The sequence below is a fragment of the Carassius auratus genome, chromosome 15, assembly GCF_003368295.1.
Source record: "Carassius auratus strain Wakin chromosome 15, ASM336829v1, whole genome shotgun sequence".
In the NCBI taxonomy this organism is placed as follows: domain Eukaryota; kingdom Metazoa; phylum Chordata; class Actinopteri; order Cypriniformes; family Cyprinidae; genus Carassius; species Carassius auratus.
Window position 1 is genome coordinate 24,003,843 of NC_039257.1, and position 25,400 is coordinate 24,029,242.

Genomic DNA, 25,400 nt, shown 5'->3' on the forward strand with positions numbered 1-25,400 from the left:
TGCAGACACAGGTGTGGAATTTACAACAGTAGATGGTAAAGATTTTGATGTTCCCCAGACATTTCCCTGAGCAAGATTGTTCCCCAGGATAAAAGAAACCCCTGGCACAGGAAGGGAAGACCGTACTCCAACAATTACATCAACAGTCACAAGATCAGAGGTAAGATATATCTTGTGTAAGGGAACTTTTAAGGATGCCCTTTCCATCCCCCTAATTAACACATCCTTCCCGGTCGCAGTCTGAGCGGAGAGTGGAAGAACTACCTCTAGCAGAAATTATTCAGAAGCTCCAGTGTCTCTCAGAATCTTCAAAGAAACTTTTCATTCTTGTCCTGGCAAAGACACACTACCATTAGTAATAAATGGAGCATACTCTGTATAATTATTTCCAACATCTACCTGATGTGAGAGCCCGTTCCTAATCTCAGAATTCTGTTTGTGAACATGAACCTCCAGCGGTGTAAGTCTAACCAATCCAACTGGTTTAGCAGACTTCTTTAAAGCGTTACATTCAGAAATTGTATGTCCTACTTTGTGACAGTAAAAGCAGATCACTTTACCTTTCTTATCTGAAGAAAAATTCTGACTCGCCACAGGGGGCACACCTGACACCGTATTTGATGTACTCACTGGAGGTATCCACCGATTCTGAGATAACCTTCTACTCTGATTACCTAAACCTTTATCAGGAAAAGAAACTTTGTGAGTCAGAAAAAAATTCATCAGCCAACACAGCTGCATCAGCTAATGTAAGAGCCTTCTGCTCATTCAAATAAGTAGACACAGACCCTGGTACAGTTTTTAAATTCTTCTACAAGAATTAACTCCCTTAACTGGTTAAAGGCCTCTACTTTCTGAGACTGGCACCACCTTTTAAACGTAAACTCTTTTTCCCGAGCGAATTCAACATAGGCTTGTCTTTCAGGTTTTTTATAACCACGAAATCATTGACGATAAGCCTCCAGTACTAACTCATATGCTCTCAAAATGGCTATTTTGAATTGTTTAATTTAAAATAAGAAAACACCTCCTAAACCTTCCCTGTCAAAACACACTGCAGAAGTAGAGTCCAGACCTCTACTGGCCATTTTAGAGAAGAAGCAACCCTTTCAAAATGGGCAAAATACTTGTCCACATCACTTTCACAAAATGGGGGAACCAAGTTAATGTTTCGCCCAACATCAAAAGAAGAATGCACAACCTGAACGGATTTTGAAGCTGCAGCTTTTTTTTACTTACAGTTCAAGTTCAAGCTTCCTCATCTCATGCTGCCTATATTCACGTCCACTCTCACATACATACTCTTACTTGTTAAGCTCAAACTGTGTTTGTTTCTATATAGACATTAAATCTCTCTCAAGTGGATACACTACCCCACCAAAACTAGCTTCATCTCCTACTACCAGAATTCCTTTGGCTATCAACTGGCTTTTAACAGCCTTTAACAAATCAGGGGCAAACAGGCAGGCGTAACAACAGTACCCCTCTCTCGAGTAAGAAACTCGTAGTCTTGAGCATAAATGGAGAATTTTTTTCACCTCCCCAAATCATTCAAGCTGGTGGTTATTAAGCCTCTTATTAAGAAACTACAACCAGATCATAGTGAAGTGGCAAATTACAGACCCATTTCAAATCGTAATTTATGTCTAAAATTTTAGAAAAGGTTGTGTCTGCTCAATTGTGTTCCTTCTTGAAAAACATTATCTTTATGAAGAATAAAGAAACTGCACTTTTTAAAATTACAAATGACTTGCTTATTGCATCAGACCAAGGCTGCATCTCATTGCTAGTTTTACTTGATCTTAGTGCTGCTTTTGACACCATCATTCATGACATACGCTTAGATTGATTACAAAACAATAAAGGTCAGTACAAGGGCAGGCTTTAAGATGTTTTAGATCCTACTTGTCTGATTACTACCAATTTGTTGATTTAAATGGAGAGACATCTCATTTATCACCAGTAAAATATGGAGTGCCACAAGGATCTGTCCTAGGTCTTCTAGGTTCTCTGAGAAGAGATGATGCCATCCCCTCAGAGGACCTCAGATGCTGCCAACCCTAAAACAACATACAGAACTAAAAAATTTTGCTATAGGTTTGATTGCATCATATAATAATTGCTGTTAATAGTGTTCTTCCTCTGTTTGATTACGTCTTTAATTGATTTTTCCATACATTTCTGCCATATGTACATAAACTGACAGTCACCACTGATAAGCAACTACTAAATATTGTAGAAACCTATTTTTTAAAGTAAGGTTGCTTTGCAACAAATTGTATTGTAAAAAGTGCTATACAAATAAACTTGAATTGAACTGAATTTGTTTACAAAGCATAAAGCCTACACTCAAATAAATAGCTTGTTGGTCTAACTTAAGAAAATGATGGTGCTTATTTCCACAAATATTTTTTCAAGATTTTTTTTTTTTTTTTTTTTGATTAAATTAATTTAAATTTACAGATAAGTAACATTTGTGCTTATTCTGTGAATGTTCCCTGAACATAACTCACTCTTGTTGATCCAACCACTGTTATTGCTGTTTAGACTGGTGCATGAGTTTTATGCATTTTTTGAAAATGGAAAGGACTGTTAGATTTGAACATTTAAAAGAGTTCAAACAACATAAATATTTTTGTTTGTTCGTCTTTTTGGTAACCATTGTTGTGAAAAGTAGAGCTTGTGCTTAAGTTGTCAATAAGTGTCATATACAGCTCGTTTTCTATGATCATTTGATTGTAAAGGGTAGAAATGCTTATAATATAGCCTGTGTAAATAATGTGCTGGCCCTCAAATTGATTTATTTTATTTCTCATATTTATTCTTATAATAATTTAACAGCCAACACAATGCTTGTTTATACATGCAAAGTACAATTTTTGTAGCATGCAAGTAATGGTCAAGTAAAATGATCTCATTACATAAGCCCAGTTACAGCTCATATAACCTGTAGCCTAACCAAAAAGCTATACTTCACCATAACGGTTACCTCAAAAATATCTCAACAACAAATTTTAATATGACTTTCCCTGTATCAAAAACGTTTATTAATTCTGATCTATCCCTATGCAAAGCATGCTGGGAACTAGAAAACCCCTGCCCAGTTTCAGTCAATGCAACATAAATGATTAATGTAGGACCAACTGAACCTCAATGGTTTAATTTAACATTTTACAAATACAATTTCATTTAATATAATAAAAGTGAGTGCAAATGACAACTGAATAAAAATCAAAAGAATGATGTTAATTTAGCTTATTTTAAGTAAACTTGAGTAAACAACTAAAAAAAAAATTGTTAGAGTATGACAATATGATTGATCCTATCAATCACAAATCAAAAGGAAAAAAGAGACTCTACATGTATATATATATGTACAAATCAAGTGGAAGAAATTAATTCATGTATCCATAGTCCAGTAGCACATTGGCTTAATTAAAACCCTTTGGAGTTGATTAACGCATATACAAGAGTCAAAGACGAAAAAGTGTTTAAGTATAAAAAAGTGTAATACTGCTTTAAACTGTTATATGTTATAAAGTTTTCTGTTTTATTTAATTGAAATTTTGGTTTTGGTATTCTGATCAAAAAATAAATATCATACATTTTCCCCTGATATACAAAAGACACCCAGTAAAATGTCATTCAGTGTAACAATCTTGTCAGGCATATTTACAACAAAAATCTATTTATGACATATTAAAAGACTAATTACTTTCACCCCAAATACTAATGAGTTGTAATTTTACATTTTTAACATTTGCCACTATCCTAGGTTTTGCCCATTTGTCAGTAATTTTTTACTAATTTAAAACACAATAAAATTTAGTATGCTCCATTATTGTTTTAGATATTTTAATGTACACGTCAAAATAAGCATGTTGTTTGAATTTTTGCATAAATATTGTGTTACACTGAAAGACAATGTAACATTATTTCAACCAAATTTTGACATTTTATTCTCCAAAAACGTATTTGAAACCTTAAAAGTAGACATTTTACTTACATTTAATGTGCTTTCTATGGACACAAATTCACATTTGTACATTTCTTTTGGACATAAACATCTTAACATCTTTGACCCACAGGTATGCGCTATGAGGCATTTTCTCTTGATAACCCCGAAAAGAACTTAAATTACACCTACAGATAAGAGCAATACATTAATCAAAAAAAGGGTCTACTTTTTTTGTATACAGACATATTAACAACAAAACTTTGTGCATTTATAAGATAATATAGAAAGCCTGACATATCTGCTTTAAAACTAAACCATTGCTGCTGAAAACAAATATTCTGTTAAATGTATCCCCCCTAAAAAACCTGAAAAAAAAAAAAAATTCTCAGCTCTTTTCAACATTAATACTACTACTACTACTAATATTAAAGCTGCAGTAGGTAACTTTTGTAAAAATATATTTTTTTACATATTTGTTAAACCTGTCATTATGTCCTGACAGTAGAATATGAGACAGATAATCTGTGAAAAAAATCAAGCTCCTCTGGCTCCTCCCAGTGTCCTATTGCCATTTGCAGAAATTCATCCACTCCCGGTAAGAAACAACCAATCAGAGCTGTGGTCCGTTACTTTGTTTGTGTTCAAAATGTAGAAAAATGTATATAATAAGCAAGTACACCATGAATCCATTTTCCAAACTGTGTTTTTGGCTTGTCCTGAATCACTAGGGTGCACCTATAATAAGTGTTTATATTCGGACTATTTTAGATTGCTTCGGGGGCACCGCGGCGGAGTAACCCAGTACCTTTGTGATTCTTCATAGACATAAACAGAGAGATGTAGTTCCGGCTACGACGTTCTTTCGCAAGACGCAAGCAGTTCTGTTTATTAACCGCAAGAGCGTCAAAAGTTACCAACTGCAGCTTTAATAATAATGATAACAATAAATGTTTTTTTTTTTTTTTTTGTAGAAAATCTGATTGTTAAAATGATTTCTGAAGGATTGTGTGACTGGAGTAATGATGCAAAAAATTCAGTTTGAAAGTCAGCTTTGATTGTTCCTAATAAACTGTTTATCTGCACTTGCAAGTGAATATTAAATTATATTGTGGGATAATTAAATATATTCTAAATAAAGTACAAACATACAATTTGTATACATTTATTTTGTCCTTATACTTTCTTGTAACTCCTCCTTCTCAGTCACAAACCTGACTGAAGGCTCATTATGCAGCTTATTATGAAGGCCTTTGTCTTCTCAGGTGTAAATCACAATGATATTCATGATACACTGTAAAAAGTGTTTCCCTATATTTATTCAGTAAAATTGTGTCAAAATTTGACAAGCAATATTATTAATTAAATTTAACACATTTTAATTAAGTAGTAGTTGGCGATCATGAAACACCCTTCGAAAACATTATATGCATGCACATGACATCAGCCTTTTCACAAATTCACATTTTTGTTCCTTACATAAATATGATACAGGCATCATGTTCAAAAGGCTGTGTCTTAAGGCCCCCAAAACAGAGTTATTGAAGACACCTAAAGTTCACAAACAGAATCAAAGGGTAAATTATTGGTTACAATTAAAGTGGTCAGTGTTTGCTTTAGTTGTGCTCTTGACCCTTGATGTTTTAATATTACATTATGTATTGCTGTTGTAACAGCTAGACAAACTAAGAATAAAGATGATCAGATAGTGTTGGTTATGCTATTACATAATCTTTGTTCTACCTGAATATCTAAACTCATTCAGAGTCTGAGCTTTAAGCAAAATAACATTCATTATAGCAGCCCTGTGATTTAAAAAAAAATAAAAAAATGGAATTGTCAGTGTAATCCAGAGTCTAAGAATTCTGTTTAAAACAGAGAGAGGGGAACTTTCTTTTGAAACACAGTGACATCAAGAATGGCGACAAACAGCATATTCAGACGAACTGTAAGAATCACAAAACAAGCTAGAATTGTTGCTCATAATTTATTCATACGGCAAAGCATGATGGGAGCAATAAATGTGTTTTGATTGGTGGCACCCAGAATGAAGTGTAACATGCTTTTTGATGGTCACCATAGTTGAGGTTCTCAGGCTGATTCTTGATGTCTGTGTGCCTGAATGAAAACACTTTTCTTTTTTAACAAGGTTTTGATCAGAGGTGCTTCTAAGAGTTTCTCTGATAAGTGCAAGTGATGTGACATTCAGCCAAGTATGGTGACCCATACTCAGAATTTGTACTCTGCATTTAACCCATCCGAAGTGCACACACACACACTGTGAGCACACACCCGGAGTAGTGGGCAGCCATTTATGCTGCGCCGCCCGGGGAGCAGTTGGGGGTTCGATGCCTTGCTCAAGGGCACCTAAGTCGTGGTATTGAAGGTGGAGAGAGAACTGTACACGCACTCCCCCCACCCACAATTCCTGCCGGCACGGGACTCAAACTCACAACCTTTCAATTGGGAGTCTGACTCTGTAACCATTAGGCCACGACTGAAAGCACCAATGCTTATATTGTTCAACCACAGCACACATGTTATTGATAAGACACCAAATGATGATGTAAAAACAAATAACACCGCCTGGTCGCATTTCCTTCTTGGTTTGTCTAGCTGCTGTATCACAACTAGCAATCAAAAAAAAATCTGTAGAAAACTTTAAGGGTCAAGATTCCAACTAAACTATTTTTCCTTCAGTGATTCAGTTTGTGAACTTTAGGTGACTTCAATAACTGTTTTGGGGGCATTACAACCTTTTGAACATGATGCCTTTATCATATCTATGTAAGCAACAAAAATGTGAATTTGTGAAAAGGTTGACATCATGTGCATGTATATAATGTTTTCGAAGGGTGTTTCATGATCGCCAACTACTGGCCTGGCATGCATAGCATAGTATTCTTTAGCATAGTGTTTTTTTGTTTGTTTGTTTTTTGTCCAATGAAATCAATATTTTTATGTAAATTTTACTTAATTTTTTAATGTTATTCTACTCGTTTTGAATGATTATTTCTATTTAATTTAAATGTGTTAAATTTAATTAATAATATTGCTTGTAAAATTGACACAATTTTATTGAATAAATATAGAGAATCACTTTTTACAGTGTATAAGCAACGCTAAAGTACAAATGTCAGGGCATGACCAAACTTCCCCAGGCCCCAAAAATACCCTTAGACCTCAGAGGGTTTACATTGTTCCTTTTTCATTGTTTCAAAAAAAAAAAGACATTTTATTATTGAACTGGATAATATTGGATTTCTTTTCTGACCATTTTTATGGATGTGAAACTAGTCATGTAACCTGAAAAAATGAAACAAACCAAATAATTATATAGGAAATTACATAAACCAAATTAACAAGTGGAAAGGTCCAAGCATGTATTTTGTGTAGACACGTAATGGTGAAACAAATCTGAAGGCAATACTATATTGCTATGTTTATGCTAGATTCCGATAATCAATTCGACTATGATAAAGGCCTATTGAGGTAAATGAAAGCACACAACTGAGGATACCATGAGTCTTGGCTATGGCACACCTTGGAATATGTTTTTTTTGGTCTGGTTTTTACCCTGAAAAACACACATAACCTTCTTTAGTCATGTGCAGCAGGTCTGTGGTTTGTGGCAGTCCCCATCTCATCCTGTTCAACAACGCTATTGGCTTTGCATTTTCTCTTGTATGCGAAATGTGATTGTCACAGGTCATGTCTGTTATTTCCCTCTCTGCTCTCTCTGTAAAACAACAGCTGTTTCCCAGACAGTCTTATCTTTATGTAAGTGCTGTTTTGGTGTTTGAAATTTTAGGGTTGTAATAGTACACTTATTTGTGCAGAACATTTTTGATACAGGTCTTTTGGGTCAATATATTTGGTTTAACAATGTATCCATGGAACTTTTTAGTCCATGCAGTCTTTCAATCTATGCTGTTTTAGTTGATGCATGAATAATACCTCACATATGTTATCATATATTACCTACACTTATTCCTTATTATCATAATTATTGTTCCTGTGCATCAGTGGTACAGCATTGCGATAGCAGTGTAAAATATTTTGGGTTTGGTTCCCAGGGAACACATGTTAGGTAAAAAATGTTTGCCTAAATGCACTCTAAGTCGCTTTGGACAAAAGCATCTGGTAAATGCATACGTTTAATTTATGTAAACAAAACAAAACCAAAAGAAGGAAATAATTAAAATATCAAATCAGTATGGACAGCCATGATAAAAACTACGCTAAACTTATTATAATATAAATGTAATGCTTAGCCTATTTATCACAAGTGTTTTTTTTTTTTTTACGTTTCTATAATATATATATAAATAACTAACTAAACAGTTTAAATCATTATATAGAAAGGGTTGTTTACATGAGACGATCAACTGAGTGGTAGCTGTGTTTTTGTTTTATATAATTTTTTGTTTTAGAAAATGCATGGGGTGAAAGATATAACCTTAGATATTTTTCTAACCGTGTCACTTAAAAGTAATTTTGAGCTTGACCACATATAAACAGAAACATCAGTACTACATACAATTTGTTGTTTAAGTTCCGCTCTGGCACCATTGCTTCTTTTCCCCTTACAAAATAAGAGATCTGTCCATGTCTTCTTTAGTTTCGCTGACGACATTGAGCTATTCATATAGTGAAACTATGTCCCTTCCCCTTTTCTTGAAATTAATTAAGTCTTGGGCATTTTTTTGTTCCTGGCAGCCCACCACCACTATATATATATATATATATATATATATATATATATATATATATATATATATATATATATATATATATATATATATATATATATATATATATATATTTACAAGTGCCCCAGCTAGAAAGTTTTCATTTTCTGTGAATGTTTTCAGCAGCAAGTTTTATTTTAGTTGGAGGGATAACATTCTCTAAAAACATTCTAAAAATGTCTATTGATAACATTGTTAGAACATTATCCTCTAACATTCTTATAAAGCTTCCCATCACATTAGATGGGGCTCAGAAGTCAAATGTTGGTTGAAAGTGAAAACCCAACCTTTGTTTGATGTCAAACTCCAGCTTAAATAACTCCAAAAACAGTATTACCAATTTTACTTATTATGAACAAGATTGACTTTATGTCATAAATGTAAAAACGTTTTTATAGAGATTAACAGAGGTGTTGATGTTTTATTGAAAATAATAGTTTATTTTGAGGTCACCGTTATGGTGATCACTACTTAGTCAGTATTACTATTTACTGTGTTACTTTTTGTATAATTGCTGTGGATGAGTTTTGTATGAAGTACCAAAATACATTGCTGCATGAAGCATGTCACCATTGTTGAGAGTCACATACTGAATCTTGATGTTTGTGTGACAAAGAAGAGTTTTTTTTTTTTTTTTTTCAGAATTCTTGAAATTATATGCTTTATATTCAGCTGGGTCTCAGGCTGTTGACCCATTGAGTCACTTTAATAAATAATACACAACTAACACCATACATTAGGTTGGGTGAAACCACGTAATCAGACCACATATTTGGTCGTATTTATCATCAAGCAGTCAGCATCATGCACATGTTCTCTTGATGCTTCTGTCATAATAAAGATTATAGTAGCTATAATACAACACTGACAAGTCAAGTGGCAAATTGCAAAACTAAAGGCAACACTTACCACCATTATGGTGACACCAAATCAAACCATTGCTTTGAAACTGACATCAACATCTAAACCTTTGCTTAAATCTTAATTAGAATGTTAGGGGATAATGTTCTAATAATGTTATTAATAAACATTTTTAGAATGTTTTTAGAGAATGTTATCCTATCTTTTGAGAGAACGTTCTGGGAACAAAAATAAAACTACCCGCTAAAAACATTGTTAGAACAATGGTAATGTTCTTAGAACATTTTTAGAAAAAAACTTCTAGCTGGAGCATCTCAATAAATTAGAATGTTGTGGAAGAAAAATATGCACAGCCAACCAAAAGAACCACTGCCGTATGAGGATTGTCAAGCAAAATCAATTCAATAATTTGAGTGAACTTCACAAGGAATGGACTGAGGCTGGGGTCAAGGCATCAAGAGCCCCCACACACAGACGTGTCAAGGAATTTGTTGAAGCACAGACAACTTCAGAGGCACCTTAACTGGGCTAAGAAGAAGAAGAACTGGACTGTTGCCCAGTGGTCCAAAGTCCCCTTTTTTAGATGAGAGCAAGGTTTGTATTTCATTTAGAAACCACGGTCCTAGAGTCTGGATGAAGGGTGGAGAAGCTCATAGCTCATAGTGTTAAGTATCACAGTCTGTGATGATTTGGGCTGCTATGCCATCTGCTGGTGTTGGTCCATTGTATTTTTTTTTTTTTTGCACCTGCCCACACTGCCAAACACACCAAAAGTTGGTTAAATGACCATGGTGTTAGTGTGCTTGACTGGCCAGCAAACTCACCAGAACTGAACCCCAACAATTCACTTAAAAAGTTTTTTTTTTTTTGGTCTTATGAAGTATTAAAATTTTTTTAGATAATGAATTGGTGGGTTTTTGTTAAATGTGAGCTAAAATCATCATCATTAGAAGAACCAAAGATGTAAACTACTTCAGTCTGTGTGCATTGAATTTGTTAAATACACAAGTTTCATAATTTGAATTATTGAAATAAAATAACTTTTCCACGACATTCTAATTTATTGAGATGCACCTGTGTGTGAATATACATACAAATATACATATATAGATATTTTATTCTAATGTGATCAGTGACTCAAGCACTGATGGACCAAAGAGCACGTATTTCGTCATTTGCAGTAAAAACGTGAAACATAAATTCTCAGAAAATGCATTTAATACCAATATATTGAAACATCTGTTTATATACTCCATTAATAAAGGAGTCCAGACATTGGAAAAATATCAGTCCACATTTGTTTTATATTTAATATCAGGGAAATAGACATGCATGCATGCGTGACACAAAAAATATTTAACTTTTAGGTAGCAAAATATGTTTTAGTAATTCTGTCAATTACACTAAGGTTATTACATTGTCTGCTATATATTTGATTCTTATTCATTAAATACGGGCAATTGATTGATAAAACATTGATCAAAATTAAGATAAAATGTATAAAAAACTAATATCTTTTAAAAAGAGTTTTCCATAAATAACTTCTGTATGACCTGGCAATAAAATTCAAAAAAAGTGTGTGTGATTGGCTTAACTGATTTGATTTCGGGTGCGGGTCGGGTGTCGGTTCTATTTTAAGTGGGTCGTGTTGGGTGCGGATTTTAATTAGTGCTGCTGTCGGAAAATGGGTCGGATGTGGTTTTAAGCACTCCGGGTATGGGCGGGTGTGGATTTACAAAATCAGACCCGTGCAGCTCTCTGGTAGCAAGCATCAGGTGTTATTGGAAGTGTTTCACGGTTCCGGTTCACCTAATTAATGCAGCCTAAAAGTTATTTAATGGATTTGGATATTAGAAGCATATTAGTGTTATGTGTAAGCCAGGTTAAAGAGATGGGTCTTTAATCTAGATTTAAACTTGATATTCTAGGTATTATCAAATTGCCTGAATTTTGAAAACGCAGCGGATGTGGAGGATTATAATGTAGAGCTCATTCAAATACTGAGGTGCTAAACCATTCAGGGCTATAAGTAATAAGCAATATTTTTAAATCTATACGATGTTTGATAGGGAGCCAGTGCAAGTGTTGACAGGACCGGGCTAATATGGTCATACTTCCTGGTTCTAGTAAGAACTCTTGCTGCTGCATTTTGGACTAGCTGTAGTTTGTTAACTAAGCGTGCAGAACAACCACCCAATAAAGCATTACAATAATCTAACCTTGAGGTCATAAATGCATGGATTAACATTTCTGCATTGGACATTGAGAGCATAGACCGTAATTTAGATATATTTTTAAGATGGAAAAAAGCAGTTTTATAAATGCTAGAAATGTGGCCTTGTAAGAAAAGATTGCTATCAAATAGCACACCTAGGTTCCGAGCTGATGACGAGAATTGACAGTGTTCTAGGTTATTACATGCAGAGTTTTTAGGTCCTATAATTATCACCTCTGTTTTCTCAGAATATAGCAGTAAGAAAATACTCGTCATCCTGTTTTTAATATCGACTATGCATTCCATTCGTTTTTCAAATTGGTATGGCTCAACTGTTATCTAGCAAACACCGGACAGTGCCAGCTTCAGTGGAGTATTCAGGCAGAATTATTCCTTGTCCATTATTCGCTTTTGAATCCATTATCCTTGCCATTCAGCTCTACGCAATATTGTAATCCTAAAATTCCCATTGTACTTGCAAACACTTTGTATTCATCGCATCACATACATTATCAGTAGTTAAGTATGTGGTCTTGAAGAAGATCCTTTTTTCTCTCATTTGGACTCGGTCTTGACTTGGACTCGAAACCTTTGGACTTGGACTCGAACCTCTTTGGACTCGGTCTTGACTCAGTCTCGACTTGTACTGGACTTGGACTTGACTTGGACTCGACAAAGCTGGACTTGACTACAGCTCTAAATGGTAGCCAATGAGCTCGCTACTCAACATCAAAATATTTTGCTAATGTTTGCTATATTTAGCGTCGTAATCTCAAATTCACCTTTGTTTAAATCTAAGATTGATGTTTCATTAGCAGACTGAGTGTGCGGTCGTTTTCAGCTGCATGCAGAGTCAAAAGCATGCACTTTTATTATCCTAATGGCTATATACAATTAGAGAATATTGGGTCAACAGTTCAGAGAAGGTCGGTCTTGCATAAATAGCTGATGGGGAACAAGCTGATTGGTTGGGACGTGGCCTTGTTCCCGAACTTTAGTTAACATCATTACCTCCATTTCACTAACAACAGGCCACGCCACAACCATGCAGATAAAACTTTATTAGGATCAAGTCAGGGTTAGGGGAAATAGGATGAGAAAGGGTGTAATGAACTGAAATTCAGAACTGGCTGACCAGGGTGTCTTGTAAGGGAGACTCAGAGTGGGGGCTTTGTCTCTGTAGATAATGCGTTACTAGAATTACTAGAAGACCCCCAAAGGTTTGAATGAACTGATGTGGGCTTGAGCTTGATAGAGATCATTGAGACTGTTGCGGATGTAGAGATGATATGCTTCCGGTTACCAGCAGCCCATGATTCTTATGGTTTCATCCGAGATGCCTGTGCTGGCGGCCATTGTGCCTGCTCCGATCCGAAAGGAGTGTATTGAGTAGTGTTCGGGAAATATGCCTGAGGTGCTGAAATCGTTTTGAAAGTGCTCATTAAACCAAGATCTTGTGGCCATTTTCCACTTTTCGTTGAGAAAGAGAGGTTCTTGAGGAGTCAACAGTATTGGCATATCTGGAAGCAACATACTCTGAAAGTGGCTCAAAAGGGCTGAGGAAGGAGTTGAAGCGAAATATGTAGATGGGAAATGACTCTCCGAATTGGTCAGCTTTGCTTTTCTTCAGAGTGAATATAAGAAACTCTGGAGTATGAGCTGAGATGTTGGAGAGGCTGGGATGAATGACTGGATTGAAAACAGAAGTTGAAGGGGCAAATTCTGAGCACCTCAAGAAGCCAAAGAATCCGAGAAGAAACATGCATTCTAATGTTCGGTCTATTGAAGGACTCGAGTAGCCGGAGCATAATGTGAGGATACATTGGCTCAGAAGATCGGCAGTTAATGGCAAACATTTAGTTTTGGTGGCTGGTCCTTGTTTTTGTAGCCTTTTTATTAACATGGAAACATGGGAATGGGAAATTGGGTGGCATTGCTCGCCAGTCGCAAGTTTGTGGATGAAGTTGATTCCTAATAAGTAAGACTTGATGGTGGAGGTTTTGTTTTTTTATTTAAATGAGCAGGCATGACAAATTTGCAGATTGACCAAGTGTCTATTAGAGGAAATGGAAGTTGGTAGTAGGAGTGGTAAGCCTTAATGCAGTTCCATCCAGTTAGGAAGGTGGAGAGAGTCCTATGGGCGAGACCGTTGAGGATAGCTTCTCGTGAAGCACGTGAAAGGTATTCCAGATGTGGATTTAGTTGAAGATCGTAGCTGAAAATGGTGGCTGGCATGGGATGGATGTCTCACTCTGGAGCCAAGATTCTGAACTTCTGAAAAGAAAGACGAGACAAAGAATCAGCTATGTTATTGGGGTAGCCCGGAATGTGGGCAGCTCGAATTACGAACTGGTGTTGAGCAGATATTAGAGTCAGTCTGTGGACGAATTGCATGATGGCTATGGAACAAGATCTGGTTTTATTAATGATTTCGACTACTGCGGAGTTGTCAGAGTGGATAAGTATAGTGTGTTTAGACCAGGGGTTTTCAACTGGTTCTGTGCCAGGGACCACCATTCTGACTAACAAGTAATCGGTGACCCACTATTGAGTGAGGGGGGGGCTACTCCTTACCTGTCAGTGGGATTTCTGGGCGTCGTGACTTCCACACAGTCTGTCTATTCGTGGTGATATAGTGGTACATAGTGACAGCCTCATATCATTCTCTGGTTCCAGCCTTGCCCTGTACTTGTTCTTTAGATATGCCAGTGTGGAAAAACCGCTCTCACAGAGGTACGTAGTTGGAAAGGGTAAAAGACACCTCACTGCTTTTACTGTAAGCTCTGGAAATTCTGTCTGGCAACTTATCCAGAACTTCACAAGGGGTTGTGTATCATACATATGCCTCCTGACAGAGTCTGTGGACATCTTTATGAGTTGATCCACTTCTACAGTAGTTAAGCTTGACCCTGCTGCATCATCACTGAATGGGAGCAGGATCCATTTGCTGTCACAGCGCCACTCATCAGAATCATTGAAGTACTTTTGGAATTGAAGCACAAGTTTCCTCAAATGCTCACACACAATGTCTTTAATGTCAGTGCTGTCAGAATATTCCTCAACTGAAGGGAACATAGCCAAGTTCCCACTCTCCACTCTTTCTATCCATCTTGACATTTTTTTAACAAATGCCTCTAGTTTTTCGTAGAGCTGCAGGACGTTTGAATCTCTCCCTTGCATTGAAGTGTTCAACTTGTTAAGCTCTGCAAAAACATCGGTGAGATACGCCAGCTTAGTTAACCAGGGGCTGTCCTTGAACATGCACGCCAGTTCAGTGCACTCCTTCTCGCACAAGAAAGTATAGATAACGTCACGTAGTTCAAATACATGGGCGAGCACCGCGCCGCAAGACAGCCATCTCACCTGGTAAAGGAGAGAGGTATGTTCACTTCCTAAGCCTTGACATAGGGATGCAAACAGGCGTGTATTTAATGCTTTTCGTTTTATCAGGTTTACAGTTTTAACAACAGCATCAAACACCTCGCTGAACTCAACACTGAGATCTTTGGTGGCCAGAGCTTCTCTATGAATCATGCAGTGAGTCCAAATTATCGCCAGTGCTACTTTCTTTACGTGCCCGATCAATCCAGTCTGGCTGCCACTCATTGCTCTGGTTCCATCGCTACATAATGCCACACACTTCTGCCACGAAATATTGTGTTCTTTGAAAATCATCGAGGGCTGAAAAGATCTCGGCACCTATAGTTCGCCCTGGCAGTGGTTTGCAAAAGAGAAATTCATCGCACATTGCACAATTATCCTCGTATCGCACAAATGCCAAAAGTTGCGTGTCATTTGTTATATCTGTCGTCTCGTCTAATTGAATTGAAAATCCCTGAACTGATCGAAGTTTCTCTATCAGCTGCTCTTTCACATCATTTGCCATTTCCTCAATTCGAAGTCCGATTGTGCTATCGGACAGAGGAATAGTTTTAAATTTATTAGCACATTCTTCGTTCATCATGGTTTTACACATGTCTATCAGCTGTTCTGCAATTAAATGAGGCTTTTTGCATTGTGCAACTCTGAGAGCCACCAGATATGACCCTTTCAGTGCATTTTCACTTTTGCACTCTTTCTCATGAGCGTCTGCTGTCCTTTGAAATCACGCTGCATATAATCAATAGGCTTGGCCTTCAAGAAGCTGTGATGTGTCTCCATATGACGAGAAAGTTTCAACGGTTTCATGGATTCATTTGAAAGCAACGTTGAACATACAAAACACAGTGGTACCTCCTCTCCTGTTTCTTTGTCAGTCGTTACTGTAAATCCAAATTTAACAGAATCTTCACTGTATTTCCTTTTTCGTTTCCCACTACGTTTCCCTGTTTCCTCCGAAGTAGTAGCTTTTTCTGAAGAGCATGCAGCAGAAGCCTGTCCATCTGTCGTGACATCTGTCACTTTCCTCATTAAAAAGCGATCCATGCTTGGTGCTTAGTTTGAAACGTTAGCTAACAGCTCCACTCCACTCCAAATTTAAATTCACCAAAAATTAAGAGTTTTTAAAATGAAATTCCAAGATGCTGGTCTATTTCGCGAGCAAGATGAATGTGTACGTATATGACGTTGGGGACGCAACACACCGTTAGCAAAGCATATACCTGATAGGTGCAAACTAGCTTATCCTGTGTCAGTTTGAATCTCAAATCCTCTATATTATTTTAGATATTTTCTTAAATTTTCATTAAATTTAGTATTCACACCAATGTGCAAATATTCTGGAAATTTTTGGAAAAATAAATTATTTAATAGTGGAATTACATAGGCTGGAATGCAAGTCACGGACCACAAGCAATGCCGCCGCGGACCACCAGGGGGCCGCGGACCACCGGTTGAAAACCCCTGGTTTAGACCATTCATGCCCCCAAAGGATGGCTGCAATGATGACTGGATATATTTCATGAAGAGTGGATGTCGGCGAGACTTATTGCTGAACAAGATGGCTGAACTCCAGTGGCCATTCGAAAGCGAACCAACGACCGCCATAGTACCCGCCAAATCCAGTGGAAAGTACTACATTGGTATACAGTTGGATGTCTTCAGGCTGAGTGATGTAGTCATAATAGAAGAAGGATATACCATTCCAAGAAGACAAGAATTTCTGCCAGAGGTGCATCTCCATCTAACAGCCTTCATCCAGATTGACTTTGTTATGGAGGGAAGGGATTGAAGCTGTTTTTGATAGAAGGTAGGAGAGAAAAGATTTCCATTGGGGAATTATTCTGATGGCATAGTTGAGGTGACCGAGGAGGACCAAAAGGTGCTGCTTCGTGCACCTATCTACTAGAAGGTAATTTGATAGCAGAAAGTACATATGTTGTATTTTCTCTGGGGGCAAAGATGCTTGGAAGGACTCAATGGAAGTGCATGGCCCAATGGTTTTCTCTTTTGAAAGGTGAATTACCAGCTCCAAAAAGACTTTGATAAGAGTAGACAGACCTGGGTGTGGAGGTGAGGATGGAGGTGTAATGATGAGAAAGTCATCAAGATAGTGAAGGACATAGGGAAGCTTGTGGTTATTGATAAGTATCCAACATAAGGCCTCAGAGAGAGAGTCGAAAATCTTAAAGCTGCTTTTGCAGCCAAAGGTTAGGCGTACAGCAAAATAATACGCTCCTTTCGTAATACGCTCCAGAATTCTGGATTAATGGGCACGACTTTTAAAGCGTTGGTGATATCTGCTTTTGAGAGCAACGAGCTGTGGCCTGCCTGGCGGATGAGAGCGATTGCTTGTTCGATGGTAGCTTATTTCATGGAGAAGTCTGGGGCAGGCTTTAACCTTAATTGGAGTGCTGAGGTACTTTAGTAGTCATTGAGTCATTTATTGTACTTTTGGGAATTGGGACGTACATTGCACATGGAGGCGGGATACGACGGGGCTCCACAAAGCTCACAGGAAAGTGAAGAACGGGCTGCAAAGATGCGACAATAAAGCTCTGCATCGAGAGTGCCCCAGTATGTTCCATGGTTAAACTGCTGTAACCAACCTGCTGCTTGAGTAGCAAATAAAACATGGTGGTTATAGAAGCCTATCCCTCCAAGGTGAACGGCCATATCTAGAACGATAGACAGATAATCGTCTAACTCTAACCTTTAGTCCGGGTAAACAGAACAAATTATGATTCTGAAGATCAAGAAGGCTAAAATGAAATTCGGTAGGGCTGAGGTCTTTTGAACTAGGATTTATGGTATTGCTAGGCTGCATGATCCCTTGGATGGTTTGAAACTCTCTGGGCTGGCTAAAATTTATGAGAGACGGCTGGAGAAGGTGGGCTAGATCAGTGTAATTACCGGATAGGATCTGAAGACATAAGGCTTGGGAGACGGGGGAAGGCCGAATAACTGATGATGCTAGCCGAGAAGGAGGTATTGCTGTTAGATGGCACAATATGAGGGTATATAGAAGGGGAGGGGCTAGGGGAAGTGAGGGATGAGTAAGGGTAGGTGAGGGAGGGGAAAAATGATAAGTTTGTTGGAAAAGGAGAAGGTACCAAGGGAGGTTGAAAAGGTCCACTGGTGGTAATGAATCCGGAACCAGAAGTAACAGAAGCCGTGTTGATATTAATGGCTGAAGAATGGATTGAGGACTGGATGATGGGATGAGAGGATGAATGAGTGTTAGGATTTGTGCCTGTTTGTGAACCCAAAGATGATAGTTCAGAGGTAGAAGGAGCTGGGGTAAGTGGCAGTTGCATTTGGCCACCGCTAGGTGGCGCAGATGCTGCTTGCTGAGGTCGTTCACGAGGCTGTGTGGTGATGTCACAAGTGACGACGGAGGAACTCCGTGAGGATACCGGAACAGCTGCGGGCTCAGAGTTTGTATTTCACGCGGCATTGGTGGGTGCAGTGTAGAGTTGAAATAGTTGTAATGTATTATCAGAGCGACTGAAATGAATGCCTTTATCCTTGAGAGCACGCTGGAGCCGAGCTATGGTCCAGTGCTTGATACCAATCTCTGATCCGGCAAACTTGCCGAGAGTGTTTTGTCGAGGATTGTCGGTGGATGGTTGTTGATGCTGTTGGCGGTGAGAGCGGTCGCGCGGACTTCCGTGCCTGAGAGATCCATGGCTATCGCGGACAGAATCCCTCGAGGGCGGTGGAGAATGGACGCGTGACCGAGCCCAGGCCAGAGAAATCCCGGATGGTGAACCTACGCGAGAATGCTCGCAGAAACGAGGGATCTGAGTGGCGGAAAGCAGCCAACGCGAAGATCAGCTGCGTGAGGACTGGTGGGATGATTGGCTGCGAGATGACCGGTGAGAATCCCGGCTGGGTGGAGGAGAATTGCCCCTGAAAAGATTGTCATCTGAGTCAGAGGGGTTGATCTGCAGACCATGGCGAGTGGGACCAATGAGAAACTGAGTCAATAATTCAGAGAAGGTCAGTCTTGCATAAATAGCAGATGGGGGACGAGCTGATTGGTTGAGGTGTGGCCTTGTTCCCGAACTTTAGTTAACTTCATTAACTCCATGTGTGTGGACATATATGTGCACTGACGTAGTTATATCTTATACTCAGTGACATGCACATATTGATTTGTATTGTGTATTTCTATGACACCTGATTTGTGGGGGGTTATTTCATGTATGTTATACATGCAGCAGCAGTATTTCTTGTGTGCTCACAGCAGCATGTTGTGGATGTATTGCCAGTAGCAAGTCTCTGTACTTGCTCTGCCACAGCAGCAGCAGCAGGTTTATTCCACCAAGACCAAAAATATTAACATTACCATGCAAATCACTCCAAGAGTTTTCATGACAGAAATACAAAGTACTTTCATGAAGCTCTAGATAGGGCAGTCCGATATATCTAACATCATCACATGTCACAGCTGATTGGATCTCTCCTGTATTGGTAGCCAATTAACTCTATGATAGATAGAAAGGAGATTTTGAAAGTCGCACCTATCAGTGTATCCATCACTGTCAGCAGATCAATAATATATCTGCCCATAGACGAATAAATTGATAGACGTGGCTTTCAAATGCTCCCATGTGTTTCTGTGTGAGCACTATTTGATTTCTGTGTAAACCCAATCACAGAAAAATATTTTGGGTGCGGGAACACAATGACCAATCAGCGCTATTTAAGATTCTGCTCAACAACGCTTAAATCTAAGATGTAAAATTTATGTTTTTAAGATTTCAGTACCAAATGGTATTGCATTTGATACTTTTGACAACACTACTCATTTTTTTTTCATGGAATAAAATGCTTCAGACTACTGGTGAAACAATACTGGCAATTCAATTGATATATTTGGGGGAAAATATCTGTAAAACAAATTTAATTATGTGTAAAAACCCAGATGCATTTTATTGAACAAAAGTGTAAACTAAGCATGCAGAATATTATCAGAATCGGGCGATAATGGCTTTAAATGCAAAAAACAATATTAATATGATATGTCAAGAGGATGCTGATATGTCTTGCTGATAAGATGATTAACTCACACGTTCTCAGGGTATGCAAGTGATTAGATAACGTCAGTGGACTTCTTGAAGCAAACTATTGGCTGAATGATGATTAATTTCACTGTGTAATGAGTAGTCCACTGAAGGCGAAGATGAACCTAAGTGCAGTTTATTTAAGGTTCAATCCAAAAAATAAACAAAAACAATATACAAAAAAGACTTGAGGTATGAACAGACTTGACTCACAAACAGGAGGTACACATGTTAATACACGACAAGGCACAATGGCAAAACCGTGACTACTTATAACAAACAATACAGGTCACATAACATGAACATGTGTGGAAAACAATGGAAAACAAGACACTTGACTAGGACAACCAGTCTTAGCATAAGACAATATACAAGAGGAACCAATAGCATGAAGACAAGAGGGCAAGGGAAGTATGACACTTACTGCATGAAACAAATTACGAAATAAAAGACATGAAAACAATGACTAAGAAACAAAACCCCAAAACAGACATTACATACCCCCACCCCCAAGGGTGGCTCCAGAAGCCAAAACAAACAAAACCAAAAAAGTCCAGGAGGGTGGTGGAGTGGAGGAACAGACCATGGAGCAAAGGGGGACATGGGCCATGGAATAGTGACAGACCATGGAACAGAGGGGGACCTGGGCCGTGGAGCAGTAACAGACCATGAAGCAGAGGGGGACCTGGGCTGTGGAGCAGATCGAGAGCAGTATGGAGCCATGGCAGACCAGGCTGAATGGGAAGCCATGGCGGAGCAGGCCTAGCAGGATGGCAGAATGGCATTGGGAGAGCAGGAAGCCAAGGTAGAGCAAAGACATGGACAGATCACTTGTCTGTGGCAGAACAGGTAGAGAGTTTTTGAATGGCCTCTGTGGCCATGACAGGACAGACAGAGAGTTCATGAACGGCCTCCTTGGCAGTGACAGAATATGCCAGGGGTAGGCAAGTTCGGTCCTAGAGAGCCGCAGACCTGCAGAGTTCAGCTTCAACCTTAATCAAACAAACCAGAACAAGCTTATCAATCCACTCAGGATTACTAAGGTACAGGCAGGTGAGGATTTTTTTTTCAGGGTTGGAGCTGAACTGTGCAGGACTGCTGCTCTCTAGGACCAAACTTGCCTACCCCTGGGATAGGTAGAGAGTGTGTGGGTGGCCTCCATTGATGTGACAGGACAGACAGAGTTCAAAGGTGGGTGCCACCACCTTGGGAGGTGCTGCAACAGAAACCCGCTCCTCTGGAGATTCTGCAGTGGATGCCGCCACCTCTGAGGGCAATGGAATGAGTTCACAGTCATGAGTGGCCTCAGGAGCAGACTCGTAGACAGGAGAGATCACTGGAGTGCAGCGTGCACCCAACACGCTCAAAATGGCGACTGCCATTACTGGAAGTCCTGAGGCCACGGGAACCATCTCAGTGACTGCCAAGACTTGGCGAGACTCAGGCATGGTGGCAGACTTTTCCTGGGACACAGGCATGGCGGCCATGGTGTGACGTGACCCTGGAATGCCGGCCATGTTGTGACAAGACCCTGGCATCCATGTCATGACAAGACTCTGGAAGATCATCTGAGATATGTGACAAGACTCTGGAAGATCATCTGAGACATGAGACGAGACTCTGGAAGAACATCTGAGACATGTGACGAGACTCTGGAAGATCATCTGAGACATGTGACGAGACTCTGGAAGTTTCGCTGAGACATGACCTAACGCCGGAAGTTACGCTGAGACATGACTTGATGCTGGAAGGTCGACGGTGACTTGACTTGATGCTGGAAGGTCAGCTGTGGCTATAATTTCTGGAGGAAGTATCACAACCCAACCTTCCTCTGGTTCTGGACCATGCTTGCGAGGTGTGGGCTTTGGGCTGGTGGGAACTGTAGGATTACTGGGCTCCTCATCCGCAACTCCCACAGTAAGAGGTGAACTAGTCAAATGGAGTGCAAAATCAAGATATTGCTCAAGAGTCCAGTCAGAGGTATAGCGAAGCATGAGGTAATTAAGAGAATCATTAAGTCCATGTAGAAAAATGTCCTTTAAAGCCAACTCATTAAAGTCCACCAAATATCACAGTCCACAGAAGTCGGCAACATAGTCCTCTATGGCCCTGTCGTCTTGACGAAGGCAGAGGAGGCTAACTGCTGGGTTCATGATGGGTCATGTATTCTTTAATGAGTAGTCCACTGAAGGTGAGCGAAGATGAACCCAAGTGCAGTTTATTTAGGTGCAATCCAAAATCCAAACATTATCCAATCAATAAACAAAGACTTGACGAGGTATGAACAGACTTGACTCACCAACAGCAGGTACATACGTTAATACACGACAAGTCACAATGGCAAAACCATGGCTACTTTTAACAAACAATACAGGTCACATGATATTAGTCATTTCCAATGCTATTTAAGGCAGATATGTGGTGGGGGGGGGGGGGTGCTGAATAAATAAGCAGTATCCATGTCGTAACATAATGAGTATGAGTAAATTATTTTATTGTAGTTACATTAAATGATTGGTGTTGTGCTGTTGTGACAGCACTAAATTAAACACTAAATTAACACTAAATTAAAAGCTCTGAGAAGTAGTGTACATACGGGCCCTGGTCTTAGATGCAAGGTCTCAGCTACGTGAAAATAAAAGACCCTCTTATGACACTTGTTGGGAAAACAGAAAAAAGATTTAACAATTACAGATATAAGTCAACCACTAATACAGACTAAAGCGGACTTTCACAAACTCATTAAGGCCGTTCTTTACTGAACATAGTTCATTTTGAAAAAAAGGGATTGAATTGCTTTATCAGTTAATTTGCTTTATCAGTTAGATTCTAAACCAGCAACATAAAATACAAAACATGATTACTGAGTTATTGCTAGACCTATTTATTGCTAAATACAAACAACAAAAACATTTAATATGGACAATATAGTTATTATTATTATTATTACTCTTCATCCAAAATGTGTAACATTATTTATTTATCTATTTATTTTTCAGTTTAATTCATCCAAAGGATGTGTGATAAATCAATGCCTGAGATGTTCACAATAGGTACTTATCCATTGAGTGATACATTTCTTTGTCTTATTTTGATAGCACTTAATTCCTGAGCAAAACTATTGCACTGTCTCCATAAAAGATGGTAACCAGTGGTCCTCTCGACCAACATTATATGATATCCAGGTAAGATTTTATCACATTTAAACACTTACATCAAGTACAAATTTTAAGTCAAAGTTGAAAATGGATTTCTGTTTTCCTTACACATTCTTTTTCTATTCAAATTATAGCACAAATGGGGCAGTGGATGATGAGCCAGATACTGTTACAACATCTAAATATTATGACTACTATGATTATGATCCAGCAGTCATCTGTGTTTATGGAGATCATGGAGCTAGAATTCTTCCCACTTTATACTCCCTTTATTTTGTGGTGGGCTTTCTGGCTAACATGCTGGTGGTCTGGGTTGTCTGCATGGCTGCGAAGCTGAGAAGCATGACTGACATCTGTCTCCTGAACCTGGCTTTAGCTGACCTGCTCCTGCTGTCCTCTTTCCCCTTTCTTGCACACTATATTAGAGACCAGTGGATCTTTGGAGATGTAATGTGCACTGCAGTCTTCAGTGTCTACTACATTGGATTTTACAGTGTGATATTCTTCACTGTACTGATGAGTATTAATCAATACATTGCTATAGTTCATGATGTGCTTGCAAGGACATATGGAATCTTAGCCAGTGTAGTCATATGGATTATTGCTGTTTCTGCATCTTTTCCTGAGGTGATGCACTTCAAAACCAACAATTTCAATCAACAAATCGTTTGTGGTTTGTTTAATCCAACAGGTGATCAAAATTTGTACTTTTCTTTGAATATTTTTAGTATCTTTAAAATGAATCTCATAGGTTTAGTTATCCCTCTTTTCATAATTGGATTTTTTTACTCATTGATTTTGAAGAGACCCCTGACAGCCCGTTCTTCCAGAAAGCAGAACATGTGCTATGTCATCATTGTGTTGGTGGTGTTCTTCTGCTGTTATGCTCCATATCACATTGCTGCTTTTGTGAAAGTCTTAGAGATGAAAGAAATCATATCTAATTCCTGTGATTTGAGTAAAGCAATCAATCTAAGTCTGCAGATCACAGAAGCTTTGACCAACTCACACACCTGCATCAATCCCATTCTCTTTGTGTTTGTGCAAGAGAAATATAGGAAACATCTTGTCAGTCTCCTCTATAAGACACCTTGTGGTAGACTGCATTTTATGAATGATAACCCTACACAGGCCACAGAATCAGTGTACTTACAGAACACTGAGAGGCCTGGTACAGTAGTGTAAATGGAGAACTTGAGAATTAATTTTAAATTAATGTACTGATTTGGTAATTTGTTTGGAATCTACAATCGTTGCTGTACAGAAGATATTAATTGTTGGGTAACTGCTTCGTGTGTCTATTGTGTTTGTTACAATTCTTAACCATCCTTTTACTGTATATGTATTTTATCACTTGGAACCAATATATGAACTAATTTTATTTTTATTTTTGGTATATGCTTTAAATTGAGTATAAAAAGGATTTATGTTCACTCTGGAAATATGTATGCCTGTAAAGGTACAGATTTGTAGGGTGCTGCTCTATCTCAGTGTCAGCCCACTAATCATTTTCAAGCTTGTTGAACTACAAATCTGTAATATGTGTAGCTTGAAACTAGTTGTAATATTTCAATTCATATTCAATGAATGTGTTTAGTGGAAGGTTGTTCCCATTTATATATTCAGAACCTGTAAAGGGATGGGATAGGAACCCATCCCCCCCCCCAAATAAGAAACAAATGCAAATAAATAAATACAAGTTTTTAGTTTGTAGGTTAATTATCTTTCTTCCTTTCAGTGATAATGCCTTTTTAATTTAAATCTGGTCCTTTCCTGAAGCCCTTTGTTGTTGCTATGCTATTTTCTTGCTTGTTATCTGATGGAGGTGGAACTTAGCAATCTTTTATTGTTTTTTCTTTTTTTAATTTTCAACATTTTTTGTATATGTTGAATGTACCTGTATCTGCATGATTACCATCTGTTTGAGTGCAAATCAGCTCACTATTACTGTGTAATCATGGCTATCAATGTGAATGCCATCTATATGAATAGTACAGGTATGTGATTTATTAA

General features: G+C 38.3%; 2 protein-coding genes across 3 annotated transcripts in view; both read left to right on the forward strand.

Moving 5' to 3' along the window:
* LOC113115432 (C-C chemokine receptor type 5-like) overlaps positions 1 to 25,053 on the forward strand; it is a 30,919-nt gene extending 5,866 nt beyond the window's left edge. The window contains exons 2-3 of the mRNA XM_026283003.1: positions 23,328 to 23,414; positions 23,522 to 25,053. Of these exons, the coding sequence (XP_026138788.1) occupies positions 23,371 to 23,414; positions 23,522 to 24,572 (1,095 nt within the window). The 5' untranslated portion in view covers positions 23,328 to 23,370 and the 3' untranslated portion in view covers positions 24,573 to 25,053. The remainder of the gene's footprint in view (positions 1 to 23,327; positions 23,415 to 23,521) is intronic.
* The window catches only part of LOC113115415 (tyrosine-protein kinase receptor UFO-like), a 1,029,470-nt gene that overhangs the window by 390,040 nt on the left and 614,030 nt on the right, over positions 1 to 25,400 (forward strand). The window lies entirely within an intron of this gene.